We start from the raw sequence: 23,260 nt of genomic DNA on the forward strand, positions 1-23,260 counted from the left end.
ATAAACAGGTCCAGGGGAAGATAAGTACATTGTTTTTTGGGGCGTTCATTACTGTCTGCGGCATCAATAGTCTTGGTGGTCTACAATACCTCTCTGCAGATGTGGACCTGAGGTCTGATATGCAAGAAGTGGCTTAAAGATATCAATTAATTTTAATCATTGTTGGTTACATGTTGAAATGAAAAATTTCATTGGAAAGCCACCATTAAGGTCACATTTCCAATTTTTCCAGAAATAATGGGGTGGAATCGCCTACTCCTCACCTTAATCTGCTACTGTACAAGGTCACGGAGCTATATTATTAACCCTTCAAATACTGTTTTGCCTTTTACTAAGTGTTTATACAAAGTGAATACATATTCACAGAAAAGTCATTCTATGAAAAAATATACTTATTGCAGGGATGAGCATGAGAGTAAGGAAGACCCGTTTGGGAGTGTTTTTTTAAGGCTTTGGAGATTTGGTGCGGCAGGTTTACGTCTAAGGTCAAGCAAGCTCATGAGGGTGGTGAAATATGAGCTGGAGAACACAAGTCTTAATGGAGCTGTGAAGGAAAGTAGAGACCAGCAATAAATAATCAGTCATTTATTATAGGATGTATTTGAGGGCCTATAAAAAATAGTTGTGAAGGAAGAGTAGAAAGAGCACTGGATGAAGTCATTGAATGAGTTAATTGATGCAAATAATGATGTCAGCAAAAAAAGAAATTCTGTGAGGCGGAGTGGATAGTACCTATCAGAAGAGAGGATTTTATGGCGGCATGAAGCCTTAGGGCACAATGGTCTCTGGTATTGCAGAAGAGTCACTATCATGAATGCTGTACTTAAATGCTGTTTCAAACAATGTCAAAGGAAAGGTATTTATTCCCTCTGGGAGTATTTTCTATGAAGTATAAACTACCGGTGTGAAAATCAATGGTGGGACTTTGGAGATTCCCTGGCTTGTAAAAATGCTTCTTATTTATCTTGATCCAAGCAACTACCAGCTCTATCTACCTCCCTCCTCATCGGGAAGCTTATCGGGATTCATACTCTGGTACTTCCCTGTATAATTATTCTTTATTTAATTCTTAATGTCTGAATTTATTTATTGCACATAAAAGTGATACCAATCCTTCCACTGCAAAAGCACTCAACAATCGCCCACCGAATCAAATCCATTCATCGGGAAGCCAAACAATATGAATGTGCTCAGGTGGCAGTAGCGGAAGCATAAACACTCACTTCCAATTCTCCGAGCTTCGGAGGTGAGTGATTATGCTCTTGCTATTGCCAGCTGAGTGCATTCGTATTTTTTGACTCCTAGATGAGCAGATTGATTCGGTGGGTGATCTGAGAGGTCTTCTCATATCGAGATTGAAAACAAAATACAACAATTACTGTAGAAAATATTCTCTTTATTTTGATATGAAAGTTATAAATATGAAATTAAAAAAATGAGGTACACAAAATAAAACGAATGTAATGATAATTTGTATCAAAAGTCTTGCCTATTTTTGAAGCATCTGGATCGGGCATGTGCCCTCCTCCCTTCCCCCATCAAATTCACCTATGACAATGTTTCAGTGACGTGGTTTGCTGTCATCTTCAGGGATAATTTTTTTCAGAGCAGTTGTATTAATAATTAATACACGATTTCCATCCATCAAGTGATTGGTCTGCCCTTATTGTTCTTTCCCAGTCATTGTCAGTTTTTTAGCGTTGTTGAGCTGGTAGTAGTGGTCTCTATTCTAGGTCTTGTTTTTCCCTATTTAATTTCTACAGCCTCTTTGAAAATCCTGTCCTTGTAGCCCTATTTGCTAGGGCAAAAACTTTTTTCTCTTTGAAGTGCATTCAGCCAGGGGCACAGCCAGGAATTAAGTCTGGGGGGGGGGGGGGGGTTCAGGTGCATCTATAACCTGGATGTGTGGGAGTATGGAATACCCACCAGTATAAGCGGTAGGTGCGAGATTAATAAATTGCGCAATTTTAAGATAAATGGTGAGTTTAACAGCTTTCTGAGGGATATTTTATTAATCCTTACACTATTCTATTATAGTAATATCAATCCAATTAAGTAAAATGGATTAAACTTAAAAATTTCTCTGAGCTCTGGGGGGGGGGGGGTTTTTGTTTTATCCCCCAAACCCCCCCCCCCCCCCTTGCTGCACCACTGCATTCAGCGGCCCCAAGATTGAGGTACAGTCATCCCTGACTTCTCCAGGTGAAAGACCCTAATTCAGCTTTAATGCCCTTACAGACATGATTCAACTGTTCGCACTGGATGCTATATAGTAATTGCGTGGTATGTGGTAGATTAATTGCATCCGTTTTATTGTTTGTAAATTTCCCGTGCAGCAATGTGTAGAATGTTCTTAATTTTGGGTGGTTTAAATGTCATTTTAGGAAGTTATTCATATAATCTGGTAGGAAAATGGCCTATTAAAAATGTGATGGACATTGGGATGAAGGAGAGCTCAGGGTCAGCTTCTTTGCAGACTGGGCTTCTCCTCTTTAGCATTTTTCTCCTATGTAAAATCCCTCGCTTAGGGCCATATAAGTGTCACGTGACAATTCCAATATCCATTGGCTGAAGGTCATTTTAAGGTGGTTCAATTCTAAAAAAAACCAGTTCTGTAGGCAATATTAAACTATTAAAGTGAAGTTATTGCTCTTTGACAAATATTAAGCCAACAATGACCCTAGAGAAATTTAGTTGATATAGCACAAACCTCATGTATGAGATAATATAATGAAGTTGTAAATAGTTTGTTCAAGAACACACAGAATACGATGGATATCTACAAAACTGCCAAAACGTATATATCGTTATCGTGATCCCCTATGAAAAGTATATGTAGATGACGTCATCGCTAAGTCACCCAACCCCCCAACCTCTCGTCACCCCGTTATATTCGCTCGATTCGCTCCCTTTCCCACTCCGTCATTAACCGGCCTCGGAAAGGTCAAATTTGCGTGGCCGTGAAAATATAAGCCGGCTGATGTATTCATTCTCTGAGTGGACATCAATGCGCTCGGAAACGGGTGAGCTCTTTACCGTGAGAGCGAAACTGAGTGACTTCTATTATTAATTCTTTCATCACCTCTCCCGTGTCTTCATAAATACATGTATATCTTACGTGTGACGCATCTAGAATCGCTAATGTCGAATGAGAAATATAAATTGCCGTGAATAATTGCCACTGATTTGCGTTAATTTTAAATTTATGCTTCTAATCAAGATGTAACACACGCAGTACATGAATATCGTCAGTTGTATGTTATTATTGCGCACTTGCGCACGTAGGTTTTCATATGTATGTGTCTTTTGTGAAATGTGCACTGAGGTCTCCTACCAGATATATGAAATGTAAATATGTGCCCCAACAATGATGTCATACAATAAAAAAGGTTTGAAAGTGACGTTTTAATATCATGCAAACGCCTTTTACGGGGTTAAAGTGTGGGAGACGTGAATAGCAGTTTTTGCATCTCTTTTTAATTACGGTCAATGAGTTGAATTGCACGTAATTTGGCTGTTTTTATCTGTTCCCATTTAGGCGAGATCGTATTTAATCAATCAGTTACATTTTCTTTCTTAATTCAATCACTATTTTATCTATATGAATAATGAAGGGAGTGCTGACCGTGGGTCGTTCTATATCAAAACTTGCGTGAGAAATCATTGGACTTAAGAAGTTGTTTTCATTATTTCAGAATGCCTTCATGAATATCAAGATTTGATTATGATTTGGCTGTGACGTGTGTTAGAAATGTTAGGCCTAGAAGGGCTAGTGGCTTGGGTGCTAAATAACTACCTTGGTAAATATGTGGAAAACTTGAATACCGATCAGTTAAGCATTGCACTATTGCAAGGTATGTAGTTTATTTTACATTGGTTATATTTGGAATTAAATATTGGACATCTAGCTATAACATAACGAAAGTTTCTTTCTCTGCTTTTTACTGCCTTGTTTATATGTGTGTTAAACTTATTGGCAATTAAAGCAACCTATATATTCTTTGTTTTCTTTTAGGTGAGGTTGAACTTGAAAATTTGCCGCTGAAAAAAGATGCTTTAAGGCAACTGGGTTTGCCCATACAAGTAAGGGCTGGATTTGTGGGCAAAGTTAAGTTGCAAATTCCTGTGAGGAAAATAAGAAGTGCTCCCTGGGTTATTCTAATTGAACAACTATATTTGGTGGCCGGACCTGTGAGACTATCTGAGGTAATGTAAAGAGTTTTATTGTGTCCAATCCTTGGTATACTGTGCCTAATTTGATTATAGTTTTTTGTAATCATTATTTCAAATGGTGCTTAATGACAAATCATCACCTAACATTGGTCTTGAAGAGATAATGGCATCATATTCTTCCAGTGGCAGTGTAAGTTGGAGGAGATTCCTGTAAATGACTATTTGAAGCTGCACTTTATTTTTATTATTAATTTTCAAAAGCTAACATTGACTTCAATATGCCTATTGACCCTAAATAATACATTTTCAGTCTGTGCAGTCGTAATGGCTTAAGAAATTACATGATAGAGCCATAGAATTAGGAGAAGTGAGATATTATTGAAGGATTTGCTTTTTGGTTACAATGTCTTGTCTTAATCAGAATATTCGGGACACCAAAATCCTGTGTCATTGCTCTCCTAGAGCTGATAGCTTCGTTATGGCAGGTTGCCACTCAAGTCACTTGGTGCAATATATTTGGGAACACATTTTATGTGGCACATTCAGCCACTTTCTGATAGTAATTGTTGTCAATCTTATCTTCAGTTAATCAGAATCACACCTCTTCTGTTAGTCACACGGATGCATTTCATAGCCACTGAATACATTGCCATGTTTATGTGGTTGTCAAACCCATTAATCGTTAAAATTTTTCATCCGATCCTATTGTAAATGAAGGCTACTGCATGAACACAATTGAACAGCTAATATTGTGAGAGTGTGAGGTGTGTGGGACTACCTTGAGGCCGATAACTTTGTTGCAATGATTTTAACAGTTAAGGGATTACTTGGATTCCCAATGCTGACAGGCTCTGTATCACATGTTTGATTATGTTAAAATGATATTTTTGATACATTAGATGCAGTTTCAAAGTAGGTAATTGCATTAGTGTTTTCATATCTGGTGCTTAGATTAACTTGCAGTCTGTGGAAACCTATTCTGACAATAGGGTAGTTTCCTTCATCAAAGAAACCGAAAGGCATTGATTGCGATTTGTTACCCACTATTACTGTATTCATAATATACAAATTATTTCGTTTTATAACTGTTTAGACGAATGGCAATGGTCCATTTTTATCCTCATTTGAAAAGGGCCAGATTGGCGCCCATGCGATGCCACTCCACGTGACGTCACAGGGACCTAGTTTCTATACGACTAGATAGGAGTTATACATCGTCTGAGATTACCAATGCATGCATGAGGCGCAGAGCTCAGGGAAACATGTCTTAATAATCACCTATTAAAACTGGCTAAGGTCGGAAAGTTTTCTTCGTTTGATAAGGTATTAATAAACCTTTTTTAAGCCAAGCGCTACCAGACAGCAAGGTACTCAGCTAACCTCTAGCATCCTGCGTCCTATCAGCGCTCAGAGCCTCGATCAAGGTCACCTCACAAGGCGGGAGGGGGAACCAGAAATACGTCACACGGAGAGATTTCCTTACCCGTCGCGTTTTCGCGCGCTTGAAAATTTTCACTTTTCATTTAATCGCGAAAAATAGATATCGTCATTTAAAAATCTAAAAGCGTGAAATACGTACTCCAGGAGTAATAATCTTCCGATATAGGCAATAAAAAAATAATAGGAAACCACCCTATTTCTTTGTTGGACCTGTATCAAAATTGACATGAGTTTTCCACATCAGGCCCTGCTGTATTAATGGCTCCTAAATATTAGTTTCTGGTGTGAAAATTGAATCAATTGTAAATACTGGGTTAGCACCATGTTTTGTAGGGCACATACCCTGATCCATATTATACCCATGGAACAATGAGTGAAAGGATTCAGTGATTTGGCGGTTAAAAGTAGTCATTCAAAGATAGGATTCGGCTGTTAAAAAAAGTAATTGAAAATTTAATTGACTGGAGATTTGTTATTGCAAGTTAATGGATGTATGTATCAAGAAGTAAGATAATAAATATATATAAAATAATCTGTTCATGTTCCAAAAGTATTAATTGTATTTTTTTCCAAATTCATTAAATCAGTACGATGAAGAAGCTGAGGAGCAAGCAGCACAGGAAGACAAGATGGCCCGACTAGATGTGCTGGAGGCCCGGTGGAGAGCAACCCAAGAGGCTGGCAGTAGTTCAACATCTCCCAGCATGTCCGGAGGGAGTAGCTATTATTCCAGTAGCTACTTGTCCTGGCTGAGTTATGGAACAAGCTTGATGACCAACATCATTGAAAATTTACAGGTTAATTAATAACAATGCTTTCCTTTATATGTATAATATTTATATTGTTCAGACCTGCCAATGCCAGAAAAAAACATCAAATTCATATCATCATTAAAGATGTGATTAAAAAAGGATTTAGAACATTTAAAAATGTTCTTTGTCTGTAAATCACAAAGGCAAAAGTCATGATAATAATTTTGATGAGGCCACCTGTAAATGGTAGGAAAATGGGGGAAATTTTTTACAATCCCACTAGAAGATCAATATTTTGCCCCTCCACATTTGTCAATGTGCATCTTCCGGAAATTGCATGTCATTTTCATGAGTAATAACATAAACTTATCGGTAACCTTCAAATCCTCTTGTTGAAGGTTATTCTACTTCGAATACCCTACCATAAATAATACCAATTGTGAATTTTAACTCTTAAATTTAATATCATAAGTTGCAGCTAATTTTATAAGTGTGAAGATAGTAAATATTTTGGACAAACTACTTTGCTTTAACTTCATAAACAATCTTTGACTACTCCGCATGACTCATGTGAAGAGAGGCATTTCAAGAGGCAGACTTTGTGGCGGGGGTCGCCTGCCTAAGGACCAACTCAAGATCATAATGCAGGGTGGCCTTTCACTCCTATCATTGAACTCTTTATCTCAATCGGAGGTTTCAAGCACGGGCCATTAAGAAGGTTTAAAAATGTTTTGAGATCATCTAATTGTGAAAAGGGATTAACATATGTATTCAATATCAAAACTACTGTAATGCTCTGCACTTGAACCAACTGGCCATAACACTCGTGGATTTTCAAAAAAAGACGAACTTCTGATCGGAAAAGAGAGGTTTCACTCAGGATACCATCATCTAAAGAAATGTGTTTTAACCCATAGTGCATAGCGTCTGATATATCGGACGTGTGCATTTTATTTTGTTATGGGCTCCAGTTGACTTGCGCTACATTTTAATACTGTATTAAGTTCAAATGGATATCTGCCTTCACCCACCCGCTTATATTTTAGTTGACTCACTGAATTTATCGACTAGAGAAGTATTTATGTGAGACATGGCACACGTCTGATATATCGGACACTATGCACTAATGGGTTAAACAAAGGTCTGATTCTCCCCGCTGCAAAATGAATGCATTTAGATGAAAGAGGATGTTAGAATTCCTCTTCATGATGGTTGGAGCTCAATGTCTGGAAAAGTAGGCAATCTTATGTCAAGGTGTAAAATAAACAATAATCTTTCATGTGCCATACATTTTTCATGAAACTGCAGATCTCTGTGGATAGATTTTAAATAATTTGGGCGTGCGTCACGCACATTGTAAACTTCAACCCACTTCCTTATTCCTCTCCTAATTAAGTAAGGTTCGAGGAATGGACATGGTACCCTTTTACCATGAATTCTGTTGCGTGAAATCACAACATCTAGGTATCCTAAGTCATTTAATAAAATATTTTGTTGAAGGAAATAGAATATTAGATGACTAGCTCTCGTGGGATTGGCATGAAGACAGCCAGTCTCTGAGACGGCAATTAAACCACTTAGATAGTTATATTTTAGGCGATGCAACTTCAAAAGTAGAAATTTTGGAAAACTCTGGAAAACCATACGTTGTGTATATCATTCCATTATTATGATATCCGGATCATTGATCTTCTACTGTATTTGCTAACCAAGAGGCAGTAATATTCTAAATGGAATTGAATAGGTCGCAGGGCTTATAGGGAATTGAAGTTGGGGGGGGTCCATTTATTTCGTGAGGTGATTTTTGGACCCTCCCTTCCCCCCTTATTGAGATATCATGAGATTTGGCTCAACCCTCACCCCCCTAATCTCAGGTGAGATTGTCCAGAATGCATATTTTCAGTGTAAATACAGTGGAAGCCCCTTATAACGACAGCTGTTGGGAACAGAGAAATCTGTCGCTATAGTGAGTTGTCGTTGTTACCGAATGCAATTACATCGTCACAAAAAAATCACTCATCAGGCGTCACCACGGCTGTTTCTGCCGAGAGGCGAAAATTGCAGCATGATAGCCGTTTTAAATCATTATTTTGAACATTTAATTCACTAATGATCATATTCACTTGCAATATATGATCAAATCATATGTAATTATGCAGGATGCTATATGCCGAGGCATTAAGAAGTCGATTTTAAAAGTCCCAGCTTCAGACTCACTCGTACTGAACTGTGCATTATGAGCTGTTATTATCCTTATTTCTTGGATGCTCCAAATATACATGTCATAACTACCAGTTATGGCTATGCATCAGACTATTAAATGCTAAAACTTCGGAATCTGTTCAAAAATTCATACCTTCTATCTTTCCGAGTAGTAATGAAAATGATGGGTGGCTACTGCAATTGGGTGACGAAAGGAGCGTGATAAAATTTTAGGGTTCCGCATGAGCATCACGATTCTATCTTTTTCAGGTTAACGGCGGAATGAAGGTGGAAGTAATCTTCTTATGCTTCAAGTCTGCCTGTATGAATGGTTTACTATCGTGTTTCAAAACAGCCGACTCAAATGCTATCGGAATCATGAAACCGAACAGCATTACGGCATCTAAAAGCATATTAGTCATATCAATTATCTTCGGTGGAAAGGTTTAAAACTGTTTCAAATAAATAGAAGGTCAAATGATAAATGAAGTCCACTCTTTGTCTGTCTGTTAGCAATATTTATGTTTCGTAGAGATTCACGCAATCAGACGCAATATCAGCGGACGTGGAGACCTCTAGCGGCAGTAGCGCACACTTTTTGATAGGAATGCTGACTGGAACTGAAGAACGCTCGTAGTGTTATGCGGCAATAACACAATTTTAACGTTTCTTAGTTCTATTGGTGGGTGGGCTGGGCAATTGTCAATGAATAATAGTACTTTTTTATTCCTTCCACCAATCCTGGCATCAAACGCTCGTAACCACTGCGTGAAGATAGCAGCCGTCATCCAAGCATTTTTATTTGCTTCGTAAGTGCAAGGGAGAGTTTTAACTCCCTTAAAACATCGGGGATGGGCGGATTTCCCCACCACGAACGGTTTTAACTTATCTGAACCATCCATATTGGCGCATAAAAGAACAGTTACGCGGTCTTTACTTCCCTCCTTTGCAGGGGTCCGTTCGAGTGGCGAGAGTTTTGTCCGGGAGATGGTTAAAATATATGCCCGTCTCATCCGCGTTGTAAATATCGCAGGGGCTGTAATTGTCCAAATAGTCTTTAAGGACCGGAGCCCAGCCTTCCACAGCATTAACGTCAACACTTGATGATTCACCGGATAGTTTGTGAAGGGATATCCCCTTCCTATTTTTAAATCGTGCAAACCATCCATCCACCAAGCCTCTCACACAAATACTCAGCTTTAGCCTTCATCATTGGGCCGGTGATAGGAATCCCTGCGGCTCTTTGCTGGCAAAACCACGAGAAAAGAGCAGTTACTAGCTGCGGATGCTCTCCGGGCCGCAGGTGTTTTTGAGTGCTTGGACGCCCTTCTCTAAGCACTGCCGAACGAATTTGTTTTTTTTTTAATATAAAATAGTGAACAATGTCGATGTATTAATTCCAAATCGCCTCGCTATTTCACTCTTTGAACACACTCCACTTTCACAATCTGAAATAATTCTCATTTTGGTTTTTAAATCCAAGGACTTGCGTTTACTAGCCATGGTGCTAGCAGACGGGCGGAATAATTTTTAACCTCACTGCGGAGGCGCGGGAGGGAGATGACAAAAGAGCAATGAAATGTGTACTCGAAAAATTTATTAAGGAAAGAAGAATAGGAGAATACGGAACATGTAGACGTCGACGTTGGCGGAAAAAATGCCGTTTTAAAAGCATTGAATTCCAGAGATGTGGCACGTGGTCAAAAAGTCAACCTGTCGTAATTACGAATGGCGCAAGAGAGGAATCGAGCCATTATCGCTAATACGAATTTATTTTACATATAAATCATAGGGTTTAAAATGGTTCCTTGGGTAGCTGTCGCTAATTCGAGCTTGTCGCTATATCCCGTACTCGTTATAAGGGGCTTCCACTGTACATTAATCTAAGCTTCATTAGGGTGGTCCTCATTTTTCGATTTTTCGAATTTATTTTAGCCAAACGTGTGACTCCACGTTTCTAAGAAAATGGAAATTGAAAATAATTTGATGTGCCTCTTCAAAAATCTTGGAGAAACCTATAAGTAATCTTGAATTTCATTCTGTATTATTAGTAATGAAGGATGTGAAAGAGAAGAAATACAATGGTGTGAAAAGATTATCTGATGGAAGAATTGAGTGGAGTATCAAACCAATCTTTGGATTGTTGACCATTTATGATGAATATTAGTAGACACATGTATTTCTTCTCTCACAATTTTTTGAGCCTGAAAAGTCGAGGGGCTGTTTTTTTTATTAGGTCCAGAGCATACATTATTTTCAACTGTATCTTGATCATTAAAATTATTTTGCTATCTACTTAACAGCTTAAAATCCATGATGTTCATATACGCTATGAAGATGAGGTGACCCTTCCACCTGGAGAACCCCCATTTGCTGTCGGGGTTACTGTGGCCTCTCTTACTGCCCAAAGCTGTGATTCTGGTGGAAATCCCCACTACACGGCTGCTGGGGAGGCTTCATCTGGGGCAACCTTCAAGCTGGTTGAACTGCAGGCTCTGGCTCTGTATTGGGACACCCATGCCTCTCTTCTTGGAGACCTTTCCCTCGGGGAATTAGCGGTAAGGAAACATATACATAGATCCAGTAATTATTTCGGATAAAAGGGAGTTGGAATACTTTCTATTTACTAGTAAAATAAAATTAAACTTACCAATAATGATAATAATGATAGGTTTTATTTGCCCAAAAACCAAGGTACATTTGTCCAATAATATGAGGCATGTCAATCATAAACACAAGTTACTTAACTATACATAATAAATCAGTCTAAACATATATCACGCATAATTAACATCTAAAAAAAACACATTTTAAACATTTCATCAAGCCCTTCCTTTACTCACATTAATATTCCTCCAAAGAATAATAGGATCCTAGTAGAAGGGACCTTTTTAATTGCATTTTAAAGGTATTAAATTTTTTAATATTTTCAATATCAGAATGAAGTTTGTTGTGCAGTTGTATCCCCATTTCCCTAGGGCCTGGTTTGTTAAAGTTTGTTCATATATTTGTGTAGTGTATATCGTGTTTGCACTTCGTGTGATGGTCACTATTAAGGGGAAAGCTACCTATATGTATTCGATTTGATGTTCAACACTGTGATCATTATGTAAATGCAAGGAACTGCTAGAAGGTGCAGCCCCTTGAAAAAGGGTCTGCATGAATGTCTGTATGGTTTTTGGGCTATGATTCTGACAGCCTTTTTTTGAAGATGGAAAATGCAGAATGAATTAAGATGAGAGGAACCCCAAAAAATTATGCTCTCTAGGATATGGGAATAAAATTCCCCGTAATACACACTAAGAAGTGTATCCCTTCCCACCATTATCTCACTCTCCTTTTAATGGTTTCTCCATCTTGGCATTATTGTCAAAGTTCAAATATATAAAGGGGGTTCCTATTAAACTGGGCATGAATACTAATCATGTAATGGGTTGATACAAAGTTGGTGTGGGGAAGTTTTCATAAACTGGTACTGGGACTTATAGGATTGGATGACGAAGGAAGTTAGAAGCATTAGTGTTTAAGGAGATCATAGTAGTATAGTTAGATAGAATATAGTAGTATAGAGTAGATATTCTAAAAATTTGTTTTTTTACTAAAATTTGTTCCAAAGCTAATCTAATCATAGGTAAGAAATTTATTTTGTATTTATTTTTCCTCAGATCGCTATGCACATAGCTCCAGCTAACATTAAAGCAGCTGACAATGAAAGCAAAAAACCAAGTAGTGCACCCTCATCACATGAATATATATTATCTCCTGTATCAGGAAGAGCACTTGTACGGAGGGATCGTTCGGAGAGACCTCTGAGGTCCCGATCCCAACCAAGATACGTTTGTGATCTACAGCTGGGAGAAGTGCCTCTTTCTTTGACCGATGTAAGTAAGATTGTTATTCAGTGAGCAAGGTTTTCTGTTCTCTGTTTTGGCTTACTAACTCATGAGTCTGTTTTACCATTTTGTGGATCATAATCATCATTAGACAACAATTCCAAGATTGCTTTTATGCAGCTCTCCATTCCTCTTTCCCATCCACTAACAATAATTCTTGTGGGTAGTTTTTGTAAATTGAATTGATTCCCTAACCTTAAGCATCTGTAGTCCGAGGACTCCAGTTACTCTTTGGCACTCACATTGCCACAAATACAGTCCGGCCGGCGAGAGTTGTCCGATGACAGATAAAAGGGAGGGGTGAAGAACCCTCCGCCAGCACGGTTTGCAGCCAATCGCTGTCCTCCAAACGCACCTCACACCCTCGCCTAGTCATACAACGTTGTCACATGCATTAATAACCACCGAAAAACGCCTGAACCACCAAAACAAGCCCTTTCTTAGAACCAAAAAACAATGGATTCTTCCATGGCCCGTATGGATTCTTCCTTTGAGTCCTTCACTAATGTCGTCCCTTCCGGCTCCTTTCCTCACGGAACCCTTTTGTTTACAAGCAACATGGGTGTTTCCTTTGCTTACCTGGCAACCTTGCCCCCTACCCCTTCTAACTGTCATCGGACAACTCTCGGCGGCTGGACTGTAGTTTTGGTAGACTTGGGAGCCAAACTCAGTGGGATACTAAACCTTTTCCCTTGTCATTGGGCTTGCGGCCTCTACAAGGTGCAGCTGATGCTATGTGTGCATCATCGTGGATTCCCAGGCTTGTTTCAAAAGGCTAAGAATGGGATTTGGCAATATTTTTCTCAATAGATACTATCAATACAATTAAGGTGTAAAAGCTGACCCTATTGTCTTCTGATTGAATTAATTATATTTTTTGTTTACTCAGTCCCAGTATGGTCAGATGGTCAGTTGCCTTCACGGACTGCAATCCATTGACAAGAGTCGTCATTATCGCAAGTGGAGACCTGTGGTGGGAATAATGGATGGTGGTGCTCGGGAGTGGTGGTCGTATATAGCTCGGTGTCACTCGGAAGAAGCCAGACGACACAGAGGCTCTTGTCCTAACTGGCCGTCTCTGTTGGGCCGAGCTAGAGACTTGGTGGCTTATGTGAATGCTTATGAAGCTCATCTTCGTTCACCATCATCCCTCCCTCTGCCAGCAAAATTGCTGAGGGACAGAATGGAAGTCGAGTTGGGTTTGGATGAATTACGTGTGTTGAGGGAAATTGCAATGAGTCGTGTGGCACAAGAAAAAAGTGAAACCAAGATGGTGGATGCCAGCAGCCAAGGGTCAAATGATTCTCCTGGGTCTGCTGGAGCACATCTTAAAGGAAAGCATCAGTAAGTACAGTGGTGAAACTAAATTGGTTGCTAATGAATGATTAAGAAAAATTAGCAGTCTGTGATTTTCTGAAAGCCTTACATCCTTTCAGCGATTGAATTAAGACATTTTCTTAATAAATTGATAATCTTTGCTCTCGTTTCTTATTTTTATGGCAATAATTCATATTTTTTTCTGCGGTCATTGATGTTATTTTCTGTTTCTTGGTATTGGAATGCATCCTGACTCCGGAAAAAATTTTTACCTAGTATATATATTTCTACATCAATATTTTTGAATTACCGGAGTTTCATTAAAGCTTTCTCGATGGTTGCGAATGTCTTTTGCACAACTAGTGTTAATAGTATTCAGTGAAGAATGGAATAAAACTTTTCGGTTGCTGTAAAAAATTGGAAAAATTTAAATCATTTTTGTCTCAGGAATCGAACCATGGATCTATGGCTTTGTGGGCCACTGAGGAGACCAATACGCTATCCAGGTTGTGGATTTACCATGGCTATTGTATACATTGTATGGACCACAAGGGCCTAACATTTAGTACCATGAGCCTTGGTATAATTACCATGGTAAATCAGGACCCTAGATAGCGTGGTGGTTTGTGTAATGGCACGGAAAGCCAAAAGTCTGTGGTTAGATTCCTGGTCCAGAGGAATATTTTCTCAAGTCGATCAATGTGAATTACACCTCTATTCGCACGGCAGGAATGAAATATTACACATTCTTGTCTCTTTTTCTAATAGAGACCAGCTCATCATCAATGCATGTATTACCTGTTTTTTTTATTACATATTTTTCTTTCTTTTAGCCTAAATAAAGATTTTGCAAAATAAAAACTAAAGTATTTAGTTGGAGTTGTTTTGAGCGAGTCAACCATGTGTAATGGCTGGTAATTTCAAAATGAGATTTCTCGCAAACCTTATTTCAAATGGTATTTCTTGAATACCACTTACCCTATGCTCCTAAATAATTTTTTTGTTTAGAGAAAAAAGTAATAATACATCATTCATGTATATCTAATAATATGTTAATTACAGCTTTAATAATTGTATGATGAAAATTATTATGATATTTTTCTGGCAACAGAGATTATTAAATCTTGAAATAGAAATGAATTATGAATATGGAGAAAAATCAGGCAGATATGTTTTCGTTACAATTGCTGTGTGGTATCAGCTGAAATTAAATTTTAGGAGCTTTTAAGTTCTGAGGAAAAGAGGAAGTGGTAAAACTAAATTTGTTTCATTGTTTCTTTTGACTGCACATTGGTAATTATCGTTTTTTGTCATCATCATCATTAGTCAACAATCCTAAGATTGGTTTGACACAGCTCTCCATTTCTCTCTCCTATCCGCTAATCTCTTCATAGCTACATATTTATTCTCTTTTACATCCTTTATAACCTGTCCTATATAACTCATTCGGGGCCGTCCCTTGCCCTTTTTCCCTTCCACTTGTCCTTCAACGATTGTCTTCATCAGAGCCTCAAAATGTGGCCAACTAAGTTGTCCCTTCTTCTGCTTAATGTTTTTAGGAGGCTTCTCTTTTCTCCCACTCTCCTTAGCACTTCCTGGTTACTCAGTTAGTACTTACTAGTTTTTCTTGCAGTACTTACTAGTTTTTCGTACCGTTGAAATACTAGTTGTCCACAGAGTAGGATTTATTTTTATCTATCTCCAACATTTGATGCTAAAATAAAAACTTTCTGTGAAATCTTTGAAATAGTTTTATGATATTGTTGTGCTGCCTTGGGTTTCACGGTGGCCTGCCATTGATCAATCTTCTTCTTTGGGACTTGTAACTGTCATGTTTAGATATTTACATATGTAGTTACTGATTAATTTTGTCTTTTTCAGAGTTAACCGTAGTCTCCTTCTACACTGGTTACCTCTATGGTGGAGATGGCAGAATAATCCTCAAGCATGGAGTTCCTTGACTGAGCAAGGTGAAGGCTTTTCCGAAGAGAGAAATAGTTTAGAAGACGAAATTTTGGATGTTTTGTCGGATACGATTGAAAATGATACCTTGCTCAGGCGTGATGCTGTATTTGGACAACTTAACTTCACCCTCAATCAGGGGACTTTTAAATTATTAACCAAGACCAAACCTGTGAAGAAAAGCATGGCATCCTTGAGTGATAAGTAAGTGTGTATGTGGTGAAACTAATATCTAAACAGGGGTAAATTTCATATTTTTTTGCCCTGAATGACCCATGGATAATTATCCATTAATTTTTTTTTCTTGCTTCATTTGTGTATTGAATAAGTCATCTGTATTGAATTTTTGGCAACATTGCTGGTCATTTTTGTCCTATTCAGTTTGATGAACATGATCAAAGCAAATGATTTTCTCAAATTTTGGAAGAATTAATGCGAGGCTTCAAAATGCTGCAAACACGATACTGCAGGTGGGTGCCCCGAATCTGGAGTACCCTAATCTCAGGACTCACATACGGTGGCGCAGTGAGGGGGAGCTTTGGGGGATAAACCGCCCTCCCTTCCCCCAGAGCTCAGAGAAGTTTTTAAGTTAAATCTATTTTGCGTAATTGGATTAATAATTCCTATTAATAAAATATTCCTCAGAAGGGCGTAAAATTCACCATTTTGAACCATTTATCTTAAATTTTTTCTGGCGGAGGGTCCCCACACCTCCCGCTTACCCTGGTGGGTATGCCATACCCACAGGCCCCCCAGTATTATTTGCACCTGAAATCTCCCTAGCCTTAAATCCTAGCTGCGTCCCTACTCACATAGTCTGGCTGTATTTCCAAAGTGTGATTCACAGGGAGCATGATTTTTGTCCGAGTAAATACACATGTCTTCACCTGCTCAAGTTGTTTCCCAGTCTTAACAGAAATTCTCCCTGTTTTATCTGTTGACAATCGGATACATACAAGTGTATGAAGTGACTCTTTTCTGATGTATGTGAGTTATAAATTTTTCTTTGGATTCAGCTCTGGTTAGATAATCGATTTTCACCTATATTTAACAATATAATAAGATGCATAGTATCTTTTGTATTACCTTATTGCTAAGGGAGAAACTTAGTCGCTGATCCACTGCATACATGACTCGACTTACCTGGGCAGGACTTGGCCCCACCTCTGAGCAGGGGGGGAAGATTTTTTGAATGTTTTCTTTATTATTTATCATAAAAAATGATTATAGGAAAGTACTGTACATCAAGATCTGTATGAAAAAACTGAAGGCACAACTATGAGTAGTATATTGCATTGCTACTTTACTGCCAAAACCCGAGTGCCGCATCATGGAGATGAGCGGTAGAAATGAGGATAGACTGTTTGCTTTTTCATGGTCTGTTCAGAGAAGTACATACTTTTTCCAGCAACAAATATCTTCCCCCCCAACTAGTATCATTCTACCTCGTGGGATAGGAGAGAATAGGGAGTTGCATTTTTCTAGCGTCAGCGACGCGAATGCAATGTATTGATGGAAGCATCATAGTTCCACTAATGATGGGCTTATGACATTTTCAGGATAAAGGTGCAGGTGAGAGATGGACAAAAATGTAATTCTTGAAAAAGGGGAGAATAATTACTGTTTGATTATTTGCTTGTCTTAACATTATGATGAATATGATGGCGTTTGCCTGGTATGGTAGGTTTGAAGTTTTAATGAAAACCTTTTGTGAGCAAAATATATGAAGACACTTTTTCAACTGCATAGTTTCTTTGCTTGCTGCATTCAGTTGGCTATGAACTTTGCCTTAATTTTATTCACCTCTTTACTAAATTTTTTTATTATTGAAAAAGGGGCTAGGAGCATTAGAGAAATAGCATAATTAGCTGTTAATAATAATAATACATTTATTTGTCCAGAGATTTGTGGTAGTACATATACAAATATAGGACACGTCAAGACAAAAAATCACACTTTCAAAAACTCCTTTACAGAATAAAACATTTAGCAAAATATTTGAAGCATTTCATTAATATTGAATAAGCATTTGAGCAAAATATATGAAGACACTTTTTCAACTGCATAGTTTCTTTGCTTGCTGCATTCAGTTGGCTATGAACTTTGCCTTAATTTTATTCACCTCTTTACTAAATTTTTTTATTATTGAAAAAGGGGCTAGGAGCATTAGAGAAATAGCATAATTAGCTGTTAATAATAATAATACATTTATTTGTCCAGAGATTTGTGGTAGTACATATACAAATATAGGACACGTCAAGACAAAAAATCACACTTTCAAAAACTCCTTTACAGAATAAAACATTTCAGTTTTAAGAAAAGTTAATAACTTTTTTTTGAACATAGGTTTCTTTGCTTCATGTTTAATTTCCTTTGGTAAGCTATTATAAAGCCTTAATCCCATTGACTTGGGCCCAAGAGCAACATTTTGTGTTCTAACAAATGGTTGATGTAGATCTTTACAAGCTCTCGTGTAGTGAGAATGGCAATTGTCATTTGTCACGTATTCAGATATGTTATTACGAACATGCATAATTGCAATATAAATATATATGCATGGGATTGGTAATATTGACAGTTTTTTGAAAAGAGGCTTACAAGGTGCATCACAAGGAGCATTGCTCATAAGCCGAACAGCCCTTTTTTGTATTTTATTTTAAAAGTTATTTGTATCAAAAGTTATGTGTATAAGTATCAAAAGTTACTTTAAAAGTTATTGTAATCATAACATTTACAAAAAATTTCCATGTGCATTTTATGAATAAAAACCAAAATTTCAACCTTCATCGTTTAAAAAAATTGTAATTTACACTCTGTTTTGGTACCTCTCAGGTGTGTTAGTGACTGATTAATAGTATGCTAATGGCATAACCACCTGAATCAGTAGGACACTCCCCATTCACTCAAAATCTTGAGCACAAAAGTAAGGGGAGGTACTGTATTCTAGTGCAAGTGACAGATTTTTTTTTCAAAAACTCATAAGTTTTGTACTGGACTGTAGTCAGAGAAATACAATGGTTTATTCAATTGGTATAAGTCACTAATTGTTTTGATCTTTCAATCATGCTGTCATTGTGATTAAATTTTTAATCTAAAACATTTTTGGGTTAAAGATTTAGGTCTCTACAGTAGTTTAATCATAGCGAAGGTTGTATGAGATAATAATAATAATAATATCTTTATTTGCCCAACGATCTAGTACATTAGTAATGGACAAGATATAAGGCACGTCAATAATACATGTAAATACAGAAAAATACAGATATACATAATTAATCAGGAACATTTTATTATTATTATTATTATATCATGAGTCCAAATTTAACAGCAGAATAACTAAGGGTACGTGATAACACACAGTAAAACTGATGTTAACTTAAAATCATTATAAAACATCTTAATGTTTATGCAACTTTCTAGCCTCAAGAACACATCTAAAATAAGATGACATGCACTTTTCCAAAATCTTTTCTCGGCGAGAAAAGTTATGCAGACCATTAATTAACTCATGGTCAATTGAAGTAATGGAATTAAGTTTTCAAAGATGAGTCTAATGAAATTTCTCACCTTTATGCCTTGCCTAAAGTTTCTCGCTTTCCTCTTTTCGTTAGGACGCTCTTGATGGAGCTAGAGTTTGAGAGTGTGAAGTTGGGCCTGGAGTGGCGTCCACGCACTTCCTCTCATCGCTTTTACATTGGACTGGGTGCAATGTACCTCAGGGATGCAACAACACCTGACTCTGCGTTTTCCACCCTGGTTGCACCTCACGTGAGCAGCTCCTTGCAGGCAAATGCAGGTCCACAGTATCTCTCTGGAGTATCTCGCGCACAGTATCTGGGTCGAAGTTTTGCTGAGAGGCTGGGTAGCTTCTTGGGGCAAGCCACCAATCCTGCCCAGTCACAAACAGCATCCAGACCTGCGGAGGAGTGTCTCTTTCAGCTTGTCTTTGAGAAAAAACCATTCAACAGCAAAGCTGATTACAGGTAAATGATCTCTAGGATGTGGTTTTTGTATAGTAAAAATCTAGTACAGTGGGTCCTCGTTTAACATCACTTACCGTTCCTGAAAAATGTGACGATAAACGAAATGACGTTAATCGAAGCACAATATCCCATAAGAAACAATGTAAAAAGTGAATATCGGCTCCTAGACCTCACAATTCCTACGCGAAAAAATTTTAGCGTATCATATTTGGGCCATTTCTTACGATGGGAATGCCAAACTATGGCATAAACACGAGTCCCTGTCTTCATTGACGGCAATACCAGCAACAGCGACGTACATCCTCCATTTTGTATCTTCCCGCGTTTGTTTTTTCGGCTTCGCTATGGTGGTCACCTGGGCATCATCATCGCTGAAACATCGTCGCAGTTACAGGAACCAAGATTATTGAGAACACGGCGAAAAAGTGACGACATATACTCCGAGTTCTACCCGGAAAAATTCCTAGAAATCACTTTTCAGGTTCCAGAAAACCGTTGTGTCAAGTAAAATTTGCTAAAACTTTACTTGACATTTACGCACTTAACATTTGCGCACCTACCTAAGAATTCATTTTGCAGAAAATTTGCTATAAACGTAATCGAAATTGACAATAAACACACCGTTTTACACTTCGTTTAGACCGACTGTATTACCGCCCACAAAACGAACAACCTGCAACGCCCGCCGCTTCGCATTTTTTCTCGCGCGAAATTTAAAAGACCAGACCAGCTGACGTTATCGCGAAGCAAAGGTGCGATAAACGAATGACGGTCTCAAAATTTTCGTGACGTTATCGCGAAATGACGTTAAACGGGGTGACGTAGAACGAGGACTCACTGTACATATTATTGTAATGAAGCATTTATTATTTTTGTAATATCGTCAAAGACATATTATTTACAAAAATTTCTCTGCTCTTTTTTCTCTTTTGGCAGGCTTCATGTACAGTCTCAGTCCCTGGATGTTGTTTATAATGCGAGCGCATTCCGATGTATAATAGAGTTTTTTACGCGGCCCTATGAAGAGGAAGACTTGGTTAATGCCCATTTGGAAGGTGATATACTTTATAAGTTATGCTTTTATCCCTTATATAAAATTATTTTCTTTAAACTTTGTAGAATTGATTGTATTGAGATAAAATGAAATGAGCTTTGATATCATGATGGGTTAATTCTGAACATTTTTCAACATCCATCAGGCTTCTATGCTTTTCCAGCATTTTTCAAGTTTTTGTTCAACTTGAAATTGACTCTAGGCAGGGTTTAGGCTATATTTGTTTTTAATAAAATCTCTTAAACTTTATCATTTTTCACTTAGCGTGAAAGTATAAGCAGCATGATCTAATTACAGATGAGCTTTTGAACAAAAGATACGACGCTAGTGCAGGCGCTGTGAACAGAGAGCATGGAATTGGTATGGAAAGGTCATTAATGGCTTCCACAACATCCATTGCCTCCAATGCCTCAATCGCTGCTGTTGTTGGTCAGCAGCTGAGGACTGCCGCCAGGCATCGCTATGAGGCTGTGAAACAGAAGACAAAAGAAGAGTTGAGACGCAACTGGGAGCAAATTTTGGAAGGAGACCAGGTAGGATATTCTAATAATGAATGATATATGTATAAGGAATGAGAATTTTTATGGATATTTTTTAAAATTTTAGCCCAATAAATTGAATTGCTGTCCTTCAAGTAATATAAATATTTATTGGACTCTATGATCCAGAATTTTCTTCTCATTAATTCACTATATTTAGTTGATGAAACCAATGGAAGTCATTGCTTCTGTTTTATGCTGTAAAACTTATGACCCAATGTGTTGTATAAAAATAAGATTTAGGAGAATTAATCCATATTTTTTAGCTCCCAAATAATTTTTTATGAAATTTTAGATGGAATTATGATTAATCCCAGAAGTAAGATCTCCAATGTTTTTAGAAATAGAAAAAACTATTTATTTTCTATGGTTATATAGGAGACTTAATTAGCTCTGAACACAGAATGTTCAAGTTAAAACTTTTTGTATGGCTTGAGATATCTGAAGTGGTGCTGAGTGTTTTCTCTGGAGTTGTTAGAGGAAACTTTTCTATTTGATAGTAACACTGATTTTGATTTAGTCTTTGGTCCATTTAGTGGAGTTTGAGCAGCTTTGTAGTAAAAAAAATGTCCTAGAGTTAAATAAAAATTCAATAATCTAACATCTTGTAACTGATATTTTTAGTGAAACATTTTTACTGATTGCTTTTCATTGATTTGTTTCAGGGTGATCGGAAGAAGTGGGAAATAGTTTTAAATATTTCTGCTCCACAAATAATTTTTGTGGAGCATTTCTGTGATAGAAATGCAGTTATTGTAGTTGTAGACTTTGGACGTTTTCACTTCAGCAACGCTCAAATAGAGCAGTCTTTTCTCAATGCGAATGGCAATGAGAGCAAGGGTCAAGCTGATAGGCCGACAGGATGGGCTCACAAGGGGGCTGCAGAGGAGAGGGACCGAGAATTTGCGGAGAGGAGAGTTGTCATTGTGGAGGAGGATGATGATGATGAAGATGGTAAGTGCCCTTTAAACCCACTGTTAGTCGTGTGGCATCTATTTGACTCCTGATAATTTTCATTTATTTGCCCACTTTAAAAATTTATTCCAATGTTCAAATAAAAGTTTTGAGGTAGGTTCTATGTATTATACCTACAAAAAAAAATTCATTTGAATTTTTAGGAGGATAAATATATCCATTATCATTAAGTGCAAATTTTTATCCTTGGCAAAATATATACATTTAAATAAATACATTATTGGTATTGCAACAATTATTTATATTTGAATGGATTTTATTTATCCATAAATAAATGATGTGTGTGGGATGCCCAATAGCAATATGTGTTCCAGAATGTGAATGTTAAAATATTATCCCACATTTAACATTCTCGATTTGGTATTGAACAATTTTCAAGAGTTGTTATTGTAAAGTAAAAGTACTGGAGCTGTTGAAAAAGACCATATCAATATGCATCACATGACTTAGGGACCTTGAGGATCCTTTTTTCTGTAAGTCAGTTGTCTGGGAAGGAATGAATGGTTGTGTCCTCATGTCCAGTGCTGTAGTTGGGCCGATACGGCATGCCCCCTAACATCCAAACTCTTTATGAGCGTACCGGTTAAACTAAATTTTTATATATCTGTTAAAAATAGCCCTACTTTAAATTGCCCAATGGATTTCAGAAAGAAAAATTGGAAATAATTATTTATTTGGTCAGCGTTATTTCGTGGCACAACTTGGAACTAATATAAGGATTTGAGTTTGAAATTTCTATTGCGGCTGAATTTATAATACATGTTCAGCTGTTGGCAAATTTTGTTGAATATCACCTAAATTATTTCCTAACTACAGCACTATTCATGCCACAAATCATGAAAGCTCCTGAGCTTGCATTTATGCTTACACTCAGAAAAGTGTTTAGTGTGAAATGGGCCGAAACTCAGCACATGCAAAATTGATATATGTATTGCAATGTTGCTCTGAGTTGTCTGTATTTTTTGAAGTG

The 23,260-nt window shown here is 37.5% G+C and overlaps 1 protein-coding gene across 1 annotated transcript in view; it reads left to right on the forward strand.

Moving 5' to 3' along the window:
• The first annotated feature begins 3,286 nt into the window (after positions 1-3,286).
• The window catches only part of LOC124159071 (vacuolar protein sorting-associated protein 13D), a 101,203-nt gene continuing 81,229 nt past the window's right edge, over positions 3,287-23,260 (forward strand). Inside the window, exons 1-12 of the mRNA XM_046534587.1 lie at positions 3,287-3,389; positions 3,696-3,854; positions 4,016-4,206; positions 6,201-6,410; positions 10,871-11,125; positions 12,233-12,448; positions 13,350-13,804; positions 15,659-15,943; positions 19,351-19,722; positions 20,659-20,777; positions 21,074-21,309; positions 21,981-22,269. Of these exons, the coding sequence (XP_046390543.1) occupies positions 3,752-3,854; positions 4,016-4,206; positions 6,201-6,410; positions 10,871-11,125; positions 12,233-12,448; positions 13,350-13,804; positions 15,659-15,943; positions 19,351-19,722; positions 20,659-20,777; positions 21,074-21,309; positions 21,981-22,269 (2,731 nt within the window). The 5' untranslated portion in view covers positions 3,287-3,389; positions 3,696-3,751. The remainder of the gene's footprint in view (positions 3,390-3,695; positions 3,855-4,015; positions 4,207-6,200; positions 6,411-10,870; positions 11,126-12,232; positions 12,449-13,349; positions 13,805-15,658; positions 15,944-19,350; positions 19,723-20,658; positions 20,778-21,073; positions 21,310-21,980; positions 22,270-23,260) is intronic.

Source organism: Ischnura elegans, chromosome 5 (genome assembly GCF_921293095.1).
Source record: "Ischnura elegans chromosome 5, ioIscEleg1.1, whole genome shotgun sequence".
Classification (NCBI taxonomy): domain Eukaryota; kingdom Metazoa; phylum Arthropoda; class Insecta; order Odonata; family Coenagrionidae; genus Ischnura; species Ischnura elegans.